We start from the raw sequence: 14,409 nt of genomic DNA, 5'->3' as shown, positions 1-14,409 counted from the left end.
CACATGCGGATGAGGTAAAACTTTCCCATAACACATTGCGAAGTTGCAAAATTCCATGTTTTGGTCTTTTTGTGGTCTGAAAGGAGAATAGAAAATTGTGTTTTTAAACCTGTAATTTTCAAATGCTCAGGACATGACTTTTGTATTCCCGTCCATAAATGGCACGGTGAAGCCAAGAGAAAGAAGCGGCCACATAGCGGCTCATTTTGATGGCTATTTAGTCATCTGGGGAGGCTACTACAACGTAAGCTTGCGTATTAATGGGAGGTGGTGTAGATAAGCTAAGCTTTTATGTAAAGCTTGGTAGTAAAGATGAAAAATTAGCGTTGTTAATTAGTTTGTATTAAGTCAGAAATTCGGTGGAATAGGCGGCAAGAATTCCGTTATTATGCGTACAATTTCAAGTCGTGTTCTTATCACGAGTACCGTAGGGGGGATGGAGGGGTGGATTAAGTGTGTAGCTTGAGGCAAATTTTCCGCTTGTTTCGACTATCCAATCCAGTTTAAGCCCAGTTTACCTATGAATATAATATGCCCCATCTCCAAATTAATTTTTACCGTTTACTGGATGACTGATGAGGTTTTATGCGATCTCTAGAACCGTGGTTCCAAAGGCTGATGGTGACACTTACAGATCGAGCTGCATGGATCAATAATTGTTTTATTATAAGCTCTCATAATATTGAAATTATGAAATAAAAATGTAATTAATTTATATGTAATGTAGGTGAAATCAGTCTAATCTGAACACTGAATGGAAACTTTGTTTATTGCTGAAACATTTTCCTTTCCCTCAGTTTTTTGATCAGCTTTTCCATTTATTTTAATACGTCATTTTTTTTTTTGGGGGGGGGGGTACTCCCTTATATGAGCTATATAGGTATGTGCAGCCCCAAAGGGAATGGTTTTTCAGCCTTTGTGGTCATAAATAGGGCATTGATTTAGGCCTTTTTGGTAGTAAATAGGCTATGATTTTTGCTCTCTAGTCCTGATATGGGCATGTTTTCAAGAAGAAGCCACTGTTTTATCATTATCGAAAAGAAAACCAACAAAAGCCCTTCACAAATTATGTTTACGGCAATTTAACATTGGTCTGAACTACGGAACTAATTATAAGGCAGGTCTGAACCAGGTGTTGATATAAAGGTCAGGTCATAAAAAGCGTTTCCAATTTTTGGTCAGGTCAGAAATAGGGTAGGGAAAATCACAGATTTTGGTCATAAATAGGGTAAAAGTTTTGGGAAGTGGGCTGCACACCCCCACCCAAATTTTCTGGGAGTACCCCCCCCTTGGGTATGTCCTCAGCCTCATCTGTAGATGTTTTGGTGTTTTGTACTTACATCATCCTCATTTGTGTGCTTTTGTAATCGGAAATGGGGTCAATGCAAACCTATTCAAGACAATATAACTGCTGTAGTGATGCAACCACAACAGTGATATACAAATGTAATATTATTATTAGTGATCTACACATTTAACAATTATTCGCCAAAGGCAAAGTGAACAGTGGTGAATATTCACCGAGACAAAGTCAAGGTGAATATTCACCAATGTTCACTGAGCCTGAGGCGGATAATTGTTTTAGAATAATTTTCAGAGGTGAATATCAAGGACTACAAAATAACGGACTAAAACATAAAAACACAGACGCAATTGTTCGTGTGCATAAAAGTATGCAGCTGTAGTTTTAATAATAAGCTTACATGTACATCGATTGTCAATCAATTTACTCATCAAGTTCGGCAGTAAAGCAAACAAGCGAAACAATACGAAAAATGAATTCATCTGGTACCTTTGTTTTATCGTTGTTGACTTCATTCACAGTTGTCATCATTGCCTAAAAGTGAGTAGCTTTATTTTGAAGAAAAATAAATTTCGGTCAATCGATCTGACCTGCTGGCGATCAACGTAACCACTGCGTCTACGATTGTTAAAAGCCTTGAATAGGAGTTCTTTAAAAGATTTTTGGTCCAAGGGCAACAGCAGTCATTTTGAAAATTCTCCATCCTTTCAAATATCCTCGACTTGGAGTGATGTCTTTCAAATAAATGAAAACTTCATTCAGCAACTGCCCGCCATGTTTACTTGCCAAGATGACAAAGATGGCAAGCTTAGTAACCAAGCTCTAGCAGGGTGAATATAGCATCATATGATGAGCTTTTTGACCAATCAGAATGTCCCATTCTTATATTTACCTCTGGAAATTATACTAAAGCAAAATATCCAATCATATATCCTAGAACAGAGATGGAGAAAGAAATGTATATTATTATTATTAATGTTATTATTATTAATATTATTTTTATTAATATTATTATTATTATTATTATTGTTATAATTAATCTTATAGTTTGTGATACTGGAGCTGTTTAGGTCATCAAGCTTGTCCTCTTACTGGTAATTGCTGCGTGTATTTTGACCTGTATAGGGAGATCCTGAGGAGCCAGTTCCTGGATTTCATATTGTGCCTGACAAGTATCATCCAAGCAATGAGGTCTGGCTCTACTGCATTGAGACTTCTTCATGGTAATGTTCAAGCAGCTTTTAATACAAATGTTTTGACAAGTTTCTCTTACCTCTTAAAGTTATTGGGAGGCAACTGTATTCTTATAATCTGCAGAGAGATCTAGCCTAGGTTGTTGCCATGGACAGTTGGTGGCTGACACATGTTTGTTCATGAACTTTTGGCTAGGTAAAGTTATTGCGATGTGCTATTGATGACATTGGTGGGTGTGAGGACGATTTTCAGGGGTGAGGAGAGAGATGTATGTTGATGACTAGTCAAAGTCAAACAGTATTCTGCTGCCTTTCAACGTCTGTCAAAAATTGGAAACAGTACAGGTTACAAATTTATTTACTGAGTGCTAATATTTCTTGATGTGTGCTGTTTATTGGTGATATTGTTTGTAGGAAACACATTGAAACAAGTGGAGACACTCCGCCACCCATGTCAGGATCATCAGCTTCTGTTATTGGTGATAAACATATGTACATATTTGCTGGACATCACAGTAGCGGACCTTCTTCCTCAGTAAGTTTCATGTAAAGTAGTAGAGGCCAAGTCACCTGACATTTTCATGGATTGAGTGAATCTTTGAGGTATCCAAAGCAACCTTTGAGAGATGGAACTACTTGGGATGCTAGACTGATGGAAAGTGAAAATTGATTTTCCAACCAAAATACTTTAAGTTTCATTAAAAAGAGTGGCAAGAAATTTATAATTATGAGGCAGAAGTGAGAACAAAAATTCAAAATGATGTTGATTTTTAACTTGTTCATACAAGTGCATGTGCAGTGATTTTGTTACTGTTGAAAAAACAACAGCTAGTTATTTAATTTGTTCAAGCCCCCCTGATTGATTAATTAATGATTGATTATTCTTAAACATATGGGTGAGATTACCTAGCCGGTCATTATCTCTGTGGCAGGTTTTTGTTTTAGATTTAAAATCATTTGTATGGCAAAATGTAACTGGCAGGATAACAGGGACTCCTCCATCAGACAGGGACAAGCTGTGCTGTTGGACTCACAATGATTTGTAAGTGATTACTCACAGTGGTCCTTGACTCCTGGAGTTGTGAAATCATTTTCTGTGTTTTACCAGTAGCCCAAAAAGCAGCATTTTTCATTTTCTAGCTACAACTTGAAGGTTTTAAATATTATTTGATTTTACAGAATATTCTATTTTGGAGGATATGGACCAGCCCCTGACCCTGACAGAGTAGAGGCATGTTGTGGATATTTCACATTTAACACAGGTTCCGAGGAGCAGTTCACTGTAAGTAAATTAACTTCAAGACTGAGCAATTTAGTCCATTTTGTATATTAGCAGGTTATTTCATATTTTGAACAGCTTGATCACGACATGTGGAGTGCTCTTTTATCATTTTGTAAGAGTCATGCGTATATGTACAGTAACTGTTTATTTATTCAATGATATGTTCCATTCAAAACTAAACTGAGCACTGAGGAAGGGTTAGGTCTGAAATGTCCACTATAAAACTGAGTTTAATTTAGCCCTGAAATATGATTATAATTTACAACTTTTGACTGTTTACTGTGCCAGGCAGCCACTGCTCCTTCTGGATTACCAATATTTATGAATAAATCGTAATTCTTAGTGCACATGAATCATAAATGAGTTGATCATGAGGAAGGAATGCCCATTATGTTAGCCTGAAGTAGGACTATTTCAACAAAATGATGTGAACAAATTGTATGGTATTTTTGATATGTCTATTAGGATAACAGAGGATGGAATAGTCATTTGTTTGTTTTGGATACAAGTAATTTAACATGGAGCCAACCAAAAGCAAAGGTTGTATGATTAAATTAAATGGGAATTCATTAAATACATGCAGGGTTAATGGGTGATTCCAGAAAATATCCATACCCTGCCACGGGCGGCATGAACATTTTAACCCCCCTTGTTTTTGGAAATTCCAAAATGCTCTACCCCCCATGCCTCCAAATTCCAAAATCGTTAACCCCTCCCCCCCTCTGGAATTTCCAATTTTTTAAAGACCCTTTGAAATTCCTGTCTGACTGCCTAAAACTTCTAATGAACAGGAAACTTGTGCTTATTCCCCCTCCAGGAAAATTCTGCTCACAACTTTCAGTCAAGCAAAGAAGTAACTCAGTTTTTAATGTTTAATAAAGTACACTGTAGCTTTCCCTTCTAAGTGTTATCTTTAAATTGCTTACCTCCAAATAAAACTTTTTGTTTTCATTCATTAGCTGTATATTTTAAGGATAGTAGATCATATTGATACCAGTGGAAGAAAAAAGTAAAGTTCATGATGTGCCGTCACCGGCCATATTCAAAATTTCGTTCATTGAGTTACTCCTGACTACTAGTAATGCAGCCTAGTACAAATCTGTGAGATGTTCCATTTGGAAACCAGAGACTGGTGCACGTTTTTTGCACGCAACAAGATTGTCAATTTAACAAATGGTAAATGCCATAGTGTGCACTATTGAGTTATGGATGCACGCAGGAGGTTGCTAAGCACGAAAGAAGTGTAAGGGTTGCAAGAGCGATCGCCTCTTGCGACTCTAGCTTCTTGAGTGCTTAGCAAACCTCTCAAGTGCATCCATAACTCAATAGTGCACGCTATGGCGTTTACCATTTGTTTTATAACATAACATTGAGACATTGGAACAACAGAAGTCCTTTTATTGAGCTACATCACAAAAAAATGCTCATGCAGTCTTACATGACAAGAGAAAACAAGTGCACGAAAATTCATTCATGACAACTGACTGCACACCAGTAACTCGATGAAGTTTCATCTTCAGACAACTGTGAAGACAGTTTCGCATTTCTGGCAGAAGGACGTCAGCCATTACTTTGGAAACAATGTCTGTCAAAAGATTTGCTTTGTAAACATTAGCACACACGTCAGCAGCGTACACCCATGGGCAAATAGTAGACGCTAAATTAACCAATCAGAGCGCGCGCTTTGCTTTAGTTATGTTATAACAATAATTTTAAATTGGTAAGAAACACAGATATCTTTTGTTTACATTTTATCAATCTTCAGACTAATTCATCAACTTTAAGGCCCCCTCGATGTTGAGCTTGCTGCACAGCCCATCCGATCACTCATCCCTGCCTGAATGATCTTTATCATGCTTCCGCAGTTGGTTCGTGCTTGATTTACAAACTAGCAAACTTAACAGATAAACGATTTCAAGCGAAGCTTTCACCATCTTCCCTCTCTGGAAATTTAGAGCTGAAACCCCTCATGCTTTTGGAATTCCAAACTGTGTTACCCCCCCCCCCCCCCCCCCCCATACCTTCCGAATTCCAGTCCAAGAAACTGCTCTCTCCCTCAGAATTCCAAGATACCACCTGTGGTATGGGTATGGATATTTTCTGGAATCACCCAATGGCTACAAAGTCAAGTAACCATTTAGTTCAGAGTGCCAGTGGCAACCAATCAGATAGCCCTATTGCTGTGCTATGTTTTCCAAGAAGTGGACCGAGCACTGTGTGAAAACTATGATCCTGTACATTTTTTAGTCATATTCTATTGCTTGTTTTCCAACAATTTAAATTGCATCTATGGAAAATATTCTTTTTGATATCATCCAACTGTCTACAACTTTTCCTTCTTCAGTTGTGACAATGTCAGACATGAGTGCACAGTAAACACTTAGTTAGCTGGCAATCAGAATTGTGCACTTGAAGTTTACAGTGTCTCTCTGATCCACAATCATGGTATTCATCTTTTTTCATTCTGTGTTTAATAACTGTCTTATTAACCAAGCTTATACATGACTGTTCTGGGAGATATTGGTTTTTTTGGTAGACCTCGCTGGACTTGGTCTGAACTGTCAAGACCTTGAGCAGGTATTCTCTTAGTACCACCCTTGCTCTTGGTAATTAAAAATAGGATTTTTTTTGTGATGTATGTAGGGAAACTTCTAAATTAAAGTTAAAAAAGGTATCTAAAATGGAGCTACATGTATGCAACTTAAACAAATAAATACTCACACAGCAAAACAACCACAACAACAAAACAGACAAAAACAGTCATCTTGCCACTTATACGTTATGTTGGTCCTGATCTTTAGCTTTGCTTTTTTTTTTCTAGGGTAGAGCTCCCACTCCAAGAGCGGCTCAAGCTGCAGCTAAACTGGGAAATATTGCCTATATTTTTGGTGGAAGATATTTGGTAACAGTATTAATTTATTTTTCCAAGAAACAATGACAAAGTTACTTGAATGTCCATAGAGTCATAGAAAAGTCCCTCAAATTCAGTGGTTGAATATTTTATGAAGCTTGATTTTTCTTTTCCCTTTGTTGAAATCTCAACATTTCAATCGTGCATTTTCAAGAGGCATGATCCCATTGAGACAATTAAGAGTAGACATCATATTATATAATTATGCAACTTTAGGGAAGACAATGATGTTATCAGCCAAATATATACAGTTCAACCTCGCTATTTCAACCTCTAAGGGAAACAAAAAATAGTTTGATATAGCGGGAGTTCAAATTAGCCAATAGTATTAAATGACTGAAGGGCGAATTCAAGGGAAATAGTTTAGGGTTTGAAATAACAGGGAATTCGAAATAACTGAGTTTGAATTAGCGGGGTCCAACTGTAGTTTATTTAATGTTTATATCTTAACAGGAAAGACGAAGGAATGATTTGCATGCTCTTGATATGGACACCTTAGAGTGGAGTGATAGGTAAATATATTTCTCTATATTTGTGAATCATGACAGACCTCACGCTATTACCAAGTAGGGTAAATCCTTTAGTGGCCAAGCTTCCTGTATGAAGGGGGGTGGGGGGGCTTGTTGTGAAAGAATACTTTGTCCAATTAATAGCACACTTGTGGCAAAGTGGGGTTGCTGTAAGGGAGCACTTCCTGATTCCTGCATTGGGAGCAATGGTGGTGGTAGTGGGGTGCGGGGGCAGTTGGCAAAGGTGGGGTTGCTGTGAGGGAGCACCTCCTGCTTCCTGCATTGGGAGCAATGGTGGTAGTTGTGGGGTGGGGGGCAATTTGCAAAGGTGGGGTTGTTGCAAGGGAGCACTTCTTGCTTCCAGCATTGGGAGCAATGGTGGTGGTAGTGGGGTGCGGGGGCAGTTGGCAAAGGTGGGGTTGCTGCAAGGGAGCACCTCCTGCTTCCTGCATTGGGAGCAATGGTGGTGGTAGTGGGGTGTGGGGGCAGTTGGCAAAGGTGGGGTTGCTGTTAGGGAACACTTCCTGCTTCCTGCATTGGGAGCAATGGTGGTGGTAGTGGGGTGAGGGGGCAGTTGGCAAAGGTGGGGTTGCTGCAAGGGAGCACTTCCTGCTTCCTGCATTGGGAGCAATGGTGATGGTAGTGGGGTGCGGGGGCAGTTGGCAAAGGTGGGGTTGCTGTTAGGGAACACTTCCTGCTTCCTGCATTGGGAGCAATGGTGGTGGTAGTGGGGTGCGGCGGCAGTTGGCAAAGGTGGGGTTGCTGTAAGGGAACACTTCCTGCTTCCTGCATTGGGAGCAATGGTGGTGGTAGTGGGGTGCGGGGGCAGTTGGCAGAGGTGGGGTTGCTGTTAGGGAACACTTCCTGCTTCCTGCATTGGGAGCAATGGTGGTGGTAGTGGGGGGTGGGGGCAGTTGGCAAAGGTGGGGTTGCTGTTAGGGAACAATTCCTGCTTCCTGCATTGGGAACAATGGTGGTGGTAGTGGGGTGCGGGGGCAGTTGGCAAAGGTGGGGTTGCTGTTAGGGAACACTTCCTGCTTCCTGCATTGGGAGCAATGGTGGTGGTAGTGGGGTGCGGGGGCAGTTGGCAAAGGTGGGGTTGGTGTTAGGGAACACTTCCTGCTTCCTGCATTGGGAGCAATGGTGGTGGTAGTGGGGTGCAGGGGCAGTTGGCAAAGGTGGGGTTGCTGTTAGGGAACACTTCCTGCTTCCTGCATTGGGAGCAATGGTGGTGGTAGTGGGGGGTGGGGGCAGTTGGCAAAGGTGGGGTTGCTGTAAGGGAACACTTCCTGCTTCCTGCATTGGGAGCAATGATGGTGGTAGTGGGGTGCGGGGCAGTTGGCAAAGGTGGGGTTGCTGTTAGGGAACACTTCCTGCTTCCTGCATTGGGAGCAATGGTGGTGGTAGTGGCGGGTGGGGGTAGTTGGCAGAGGTGGGGTTGCTGTAAGGGAGCACTTCCTGCTTCCAGCATTGGGAGCAATGGTGGTGGTGGTGGGGGGTGGGTGCATATAACACTTACCTCACTTAAAATATTTTGGAGTATTGTCATCCCATACCCCAAAACGAAACAGACTTCTTGTTTACAAATTACAGGAAGACTTAATGTCTTTTTTTAATTATGTTGTAATTACAAAAGAATGATGTTTTGAATTCTAGTATTCCAACAACAGGCAATGTTCCTGAAGGAAGAACATGGCATTCTCTCTCTGCTGCTAGTGACAAACATTTGTTTCTTTATGGAGGTTTCAACAATGTGGAAGAAGCATTAGGTGATATTTAAAATCTTTTACAGTCAAATTAAACAGCTGAATAGAAGTCTCTTGTGTGAAACTGAAATAGAGTTGTTTTGATACCTTGAATAAAATGCTGCAAGAAAAACTGAATAATTATTGACAGTGAAACCCCTGGTAATGTCCACCTCTCTGCAATGGCCCATGTTTTCAGTGCAGGAGTTTGCACATCTGCTCACTCTTATTTTGTCCCAAAAATGTATATTTAAAACATTTCACTGATCCTTATGTAAACCATGACAACAGTGGCGACTCAAATGTTGAACAGAACAGTAATGTATCTTTATACATGTACATTTTTCCTACTGTCCTCTGCAAACTGAGCACAACATGAAATGACCAGTTTCTAAGTATTTTGTAGAACATGATTCAAGACATATTTTTTTGTCATTCCACTTGGAAATGAACCTGTTTGTGTGCTAATTAAGTACAGTAGACACCAATCTCCAAGTGCTAGCCTTTGTCCAGACATCTTGTGTTTCTACTGTATTCTATATATTTAATGTCTACATGCAGGCTACCAAGCACTTGGTCAACTTGGAAAGGCTTGGATCACAAGTGAAATTGTGCCTTCATATAGCAACATGCAAACAAGGAAATTGAATGAGCAATGTTGATAATTTTTTGTCTGTTTATGTCCTCTAGGCCTCAGTGTCAAGCTAAATTTAAGTTTACTGTATTCAGTAGCCTACAGGAATATTGTATGTATTGCCAAATGATTACAATGTAGGTGGAACTGTTGTAGTTACTGTATGTTAACAATGATTATGCTCCCTTTTGTCAGGTGACGCTTATATTCTGGACACTTTAACAATGATCTGGTTTCAATTGAGTGTTCCTTCAATTCAAGGGTAATGCAAGCAAATGACTCTTCATTAGTAAGTGATAATGGTACTCAAAGATTATCAACTAGTCAGCTATTTAGCTGTGATGGAAGATTTGGCAGGAGGCCCTTCCAAGTGGCTGTCCACTGGACCAAGTGGCGAGGAATTGCTGATAAACAGTGTGCCAACTATGGGCACCAATAGGATAGAGGATGATGATGAATTGTATCACAATTAAACTCCACTTATAATGTTCTGATTGGGTGTTCATGCACCTGTTTGTCCGCATGTAATTGGCATGCAAACATGTGGGTGTCAGGAAGTTGTACCTGTAATTTGGAAACTTTTGCCATTTACACATCAATTACATGCACTTACATCATATTCATTTGGCAAATATAATGTTCAAAACCCCATTTCGAGGTTAACATTAATTTGTGACTTTTTTCTTGTCAGTTCACCAGTGAGTCGTATGTGGCATACAGCTTGTAGTTCCTCTTCACCTGGAGAAGTTGTTCTTTTTGGTGGTTGTGCTACATCAGTATTAAGCCTTGAACCGGTAATCATTTAATTATCTTAAGTTCATTTGCTTATAGAACATGTTATCCTGCACCTGTATAGAAATCTAGCTCAATATGTGGAGACTCCTTTAGGGTTTCGTACAAGAAAGTGCAAATCATGCTGCAACGTCTTGAAGAAGAAGAGTAGTAAGAAAAGTCTTGACTATTGTTTGATTCAGTCAATCAATCAATCAATCAGGCAGGCAATCAGTCAATCAATCAATCAATCAATCAATCAATCAATCAATCAATCGTTCTTAATTAAGTATCCATGGTATTTTGTTCTTCTGTGATAATAATTAGTGAGGACACTGTAAATGAAGAAAAAAAATGTAAATAGAACCAAGCACTTGTTGAAAGTCAGTCCCAGCCAATTGGTGGCTGACCAGTTTTATTTACAAGATGTCACGAAGTTGATTCGGAACCACCCAACACAAAGCCAGCTAGCAGCAGGGAGAAGGATTTGAACAATGGACCTCCGAATTACAAATCCATCATCCTAAATGCTATGCCTTGCTGCCTTGACAAGGCTTTTTTAATTTCATTTTACACCACTGACAATCACAACAGGAAAATGTTAACTCACTGCAGCCAAGAGTACATTTCATGATTAGTGAGTAAAAACTATTATATGAATTTCTTGGCTTGTATTTAGGAATCTGCTATCATCAGATGGCAAGTGCTGGTTTCCTCCTATTCCCGTAAAAAGTATTGCCTGTTGTTTAAACTTTGTGACAAGAAAATGATTAGACTCTAGCTAAATGTAGTCTTAACGTCTGTCAGAAATCTCAGCATCACTTGTCAATAACAATAGCTCAGCTGGCCTGATTTTTTTTTGCAAAAATAGCGCAAGTCTACAAAGAGGTGCGGTTCGTAGAGGTCACCTTTGGTGTTTTACTTTTTTTTTCAGGAACATCTTGACAGTATCCTGATCTTTAGGTTTACACCCCAGCCTCTGTACTGGTAAGAAATGTATTTGTAATATTTCGTTGCTTTAGAGTGATTTCATCATTGTATTTCCAATTTCTAAAATATCCATACTTCCCCCACGAAAGGGATTTTTTCCCAAGACCCCCACCCCCTTTTGAAATTCCAATTAAGCTTCATCATACATTTTTAAAATTTTTGGTCTTAGAGACCCCCCTCCCCCCCCCCCCCCCCAACCTTCTAGGAAATTCCAATCCCTTCTGTCAGGGGAGTATGGATATTTTCTGGAACTGCACATTGACAAAAAGAACAATGATGCACAAATTTTTAATGTTGAATAATAGCGAGGTTAAATTTGTTGGAGTAGATGAGCAAACTTTATGGGCTGGTCATGCACACAATACACATCTATTCAGATATTTGAACATTGGGCAAAGAGAGGTATACAACGTAAAAAGTCATGGTTATGAATAGAGGGATATGACCATCTGTAGATGGTGTATATCACAAACTCATAAATTGACCTGGTCCTAGCTCAGTTAGTAGAGCAATATGCATCAGTATTATTATAGCTCATGGTTTTGAATTCTGTTCAAACCTGACTTTTTCCAGGCTTTAGTTGTGCTACTATCTCTCAAAGTTGTATATTCAGAACTGCAAATTCATGTGGTATAAATACGCATTCCCTGACAGTGTATAACATGCATTAGAACTGCACTGTATAATGCTTGAGGTTTTGATGTAGATGTGTACACCCTTTTCTCTTGTCTACATTTTTTTGAAAAGGTACAGTCCAGTTCCTCAGTGAGAAGATCTAAAGCACAGTCAATCAATTAATTTTGGTGACTATTGTCAAAGCGAGTCAGTGACTACCTTTTTCTTTCCCTGTCAGGTTGTGTGCTGATACAGTTGTGAAGTGTTATTCAACTCTGCAAAAGCAACTCAAGATGCTTCCAAAAAACCTTGTAATGTCACTCTTCTTACACAGACGACTAAAGGCTATTGGAAAGATGTAGATCATATAGAAACACTTGTCGATCACAGTAACACCAAGTGTGATGAAGCTCTGTGATTAAATTCTGTTCCATAACCCTAGGCACAAACAAACTAGGTTGGGTGACAGCACCCATTTCTTCTGTGAGGAGAGGAACAGGCTATGGCATCTCATGCCCAACACCCTAGCAGGCTTGAGTGTATTTCTGGAGTCCTCGACCCCACCCATGGAAGCACCCATTATCTCACCAAAAGTTACTGTTAGTGCAGTAGAGTGGCTAATGCACTGAAGTGGGTGCTTCCCTACAAGGTTTGTTTAACACAATTGTTGGACCAGCACAGCATAATGCAGTAGCCATGTTAAGACATGGTGTCATGGTAAAGGATCAAAATAATAATGGAGTTTTGATGTGCCTGAATTTTGTGATGTTGCTTGTGGTATTGCTGTGCAATATTGTGAATAAAGAATTTTTATGGTATCTAGACAAATGACAATTGTTCAGCATGCTAGTAAATAAACACATAAAGCTACCACTGGATTTAACAAATGTTAAAAGCCACTATGAACGACAAGCTTTAGATTAAACAAATAATTTAACAATTCAAAATAGCAAGTTACATGTTGAATGTAAAAGGTAAATGAAGTCATGTCTAGTTTTGAGAATAAACTATTTTTTGTAGTTACTTCAAGAGAGACTTCATCTCACTGCATTGCTTTTGTCAACTGCTCTATGCAAGGAAACATGTCAAGGGAAAAGTGCAGTTTTGTTTTTAATTCTCCTTTTCATCTCTAATGCTCTCAATCACAAAATATATGTGATAATTCTCTCAGTCTATGAAAGGACTTTAATAATATAATTTAGTGGACTTTCCTTATCTTGAGAATACAATTTACTACGGTAACCGGCAGAAGCATGTAATTATGCTTCTGTACCAGTAATAGTTGAAATTTTATTTTGATTCCTCTTTAAACAAAAAGGGCCTTATTCTCTCATTTTTGTGACACCATAATTAGTACTTTTGGTAAGTCCTAGTACCTACCAGAGCTCAGGGAGCAGGTATTCTGTTGTGCCTATCCAGTTCAAATGTGAGCATGTTTTCAAACAGTCCTTTAGAGGGCCTCCTGTAGGGATGGTGGGTGATGCCCCCAAAGCAGCAGGAGCTACCTCCAAATCATATAATATGTAATTTGAAAGCAGTGCCATTGACTTCAAGAATGAGCCTCTTTCATTTCAGAGAACGAGTTCACTAAGTCTCAATCATAAATTAAACAGATTTAACCCTTTCCCAAATGAATATATGTGTTTTCTTCACATATTTGAAATGACAATGCAATGCACTAGTAGTTTTGTCTGCAGCTGAAAATCCTCTCAGTCTGATTAAAACTCCTCTACAAGCTATAAATTAGTGTAATCTCAACCTGTTTCAAAGAGAGTTTTCATCTGACGAGATTTTCAGCCGTAGATAAGAAGACTGCTTTGTGGCAAAACTTTCAGAGTAAAACTTTCATTGAAACTTGGTCTCTCAAAAAAGTGCAAGAACAAGTTTGACTGTCTCATTAATCAAATGTTTTTTATTAATGAGCTGAGACCAAGTCTCAATGTACAGTCAGACTCAATTTGTGCAAAAGTTTTTAATCATTGTTAATTATGTTATTCTTGCATGCATTTTATTGTTCTGAACACCCCTTTTTTACATTTTCATACTTTACATACTTTTACTTCTTTGCTTTATATTTATACTTATGCAAAAATTTTTACCTCTACTTTTAAGCTCAATAATGACTGAAGTTCGGTTGAAACGTCACGCTCTTTTACCCATGGTTTTTACTTCGAATTGTTTTTAAAAACCTTTACTTATACACGTAAGTATTTTTCTCACCAAATTTAACAAGCTATCAGAATTAGTTTTGCTAGACAGAGCACTCCAGTATTATGGTTTTGTTTGCAGGTCTTTGTTATAATCTAGTGGATAACAGTACCAAAACAATTATTTTTTTCATCAAAACTATAACAAAATTCTCGAGTGTGATTGGCTATCAGCAGCCCGATTTGGGCATTAATTGGACGGGTGTACGTGTTATGCTTGTAATTGGACAGTACGCGTCATTTTTCACA

The 14,409-nt window shown here is 38.9% G+C and overlaps 1 protein-coding gene across 4 annotated transcripts; it reads left to right on the top strand.

The window, feature by feature from the left end:
- Positions 1-35: 35 nt before the first annotated feature.
- Positions 36-12,982, top strand: LOC110045831 (kelch domain-containing protein 2-like). Of its 4 annotated transcripts, none has more exons than XM_089287575.1 (13): positions 36-244; positions 2,429-2,526; positions 2,911-3,031; positions 3,429-3,538; positions 3,676-3,778; positions 4,244-4,318; positions 6,600-6,680; positions 7,143-7,201; positions 8,855-8,967; positions 9,773-9,839; positions 10,269-10,371; positions 11,283-11,335; positions 12,192-12,982. In XM_089287575.1, exons 1-13 carry the CDS (start codon positions 134-136, stop codon positions 12,313-12,315), a joined length of 1,218 nt encoding a protein of 405 aa, XP_089143701.1. In that variant the 5' UTR covers positions 36-133; the 3' UTR covers positions 12,316-12,982. The 4 variants fall into 4 exon arrangements, with proteins under 4 accessions (XP_089143701.1, XP_089143718.1, XP_089143710.1 ...); XM_089287592.1 differs by having other exon boundaries at positions 120-244; positions 3,479-3,538; XM_089287584.1 differs by lacking the exon at positions 36-244 and adding an exon at positions 2,693-2,751.
- Positions 12,983-14,409: the final 1,427 nt, after the last annotated feature.

The sequence above is a fragment of the Orbicella faveolata genome, unplaced genomic scaffold, assembly GCF_042242905.1.
Source record: "Orbicella faveolata isolate gen_17 unplaced genomic scaffold, um_ofav_v1 contig_1, whole genome shotgun sequence".
NCBI classification, from domain to species: Eukaryota; Metazoa; Cnidaria; class Anthozoa; order Scleractinia; family Merulinidae; genus Orbicella; species Orbicella faveolata.
This window is presented reverse-complemented; position numbering and strand designations above follow the sequence as displayed.

Coding starts and splice junctions, on each gene's coding strand:
- LOC110045831 (XM_089287575.1), top strand. CDS start 134: ATGACTTTTGTATTCCCGTCCATAAATGGCACGGTGAAGCCAAGAGAA. Junction 8,968..9,772: donor CAATGTGGAAGAAGCATTAG/GTGATATTTAAA, acceptor CCCTTTTGTCAG/GTGACGCTTATATTCTGGAC. Junction 11,336..12,191: donor ACACCCCAGCCTCTGTACTG/GTAAGAAATGTA, acceptor TTTCCCTGTCAG/GTTGTGTGCTGATACAGTTG.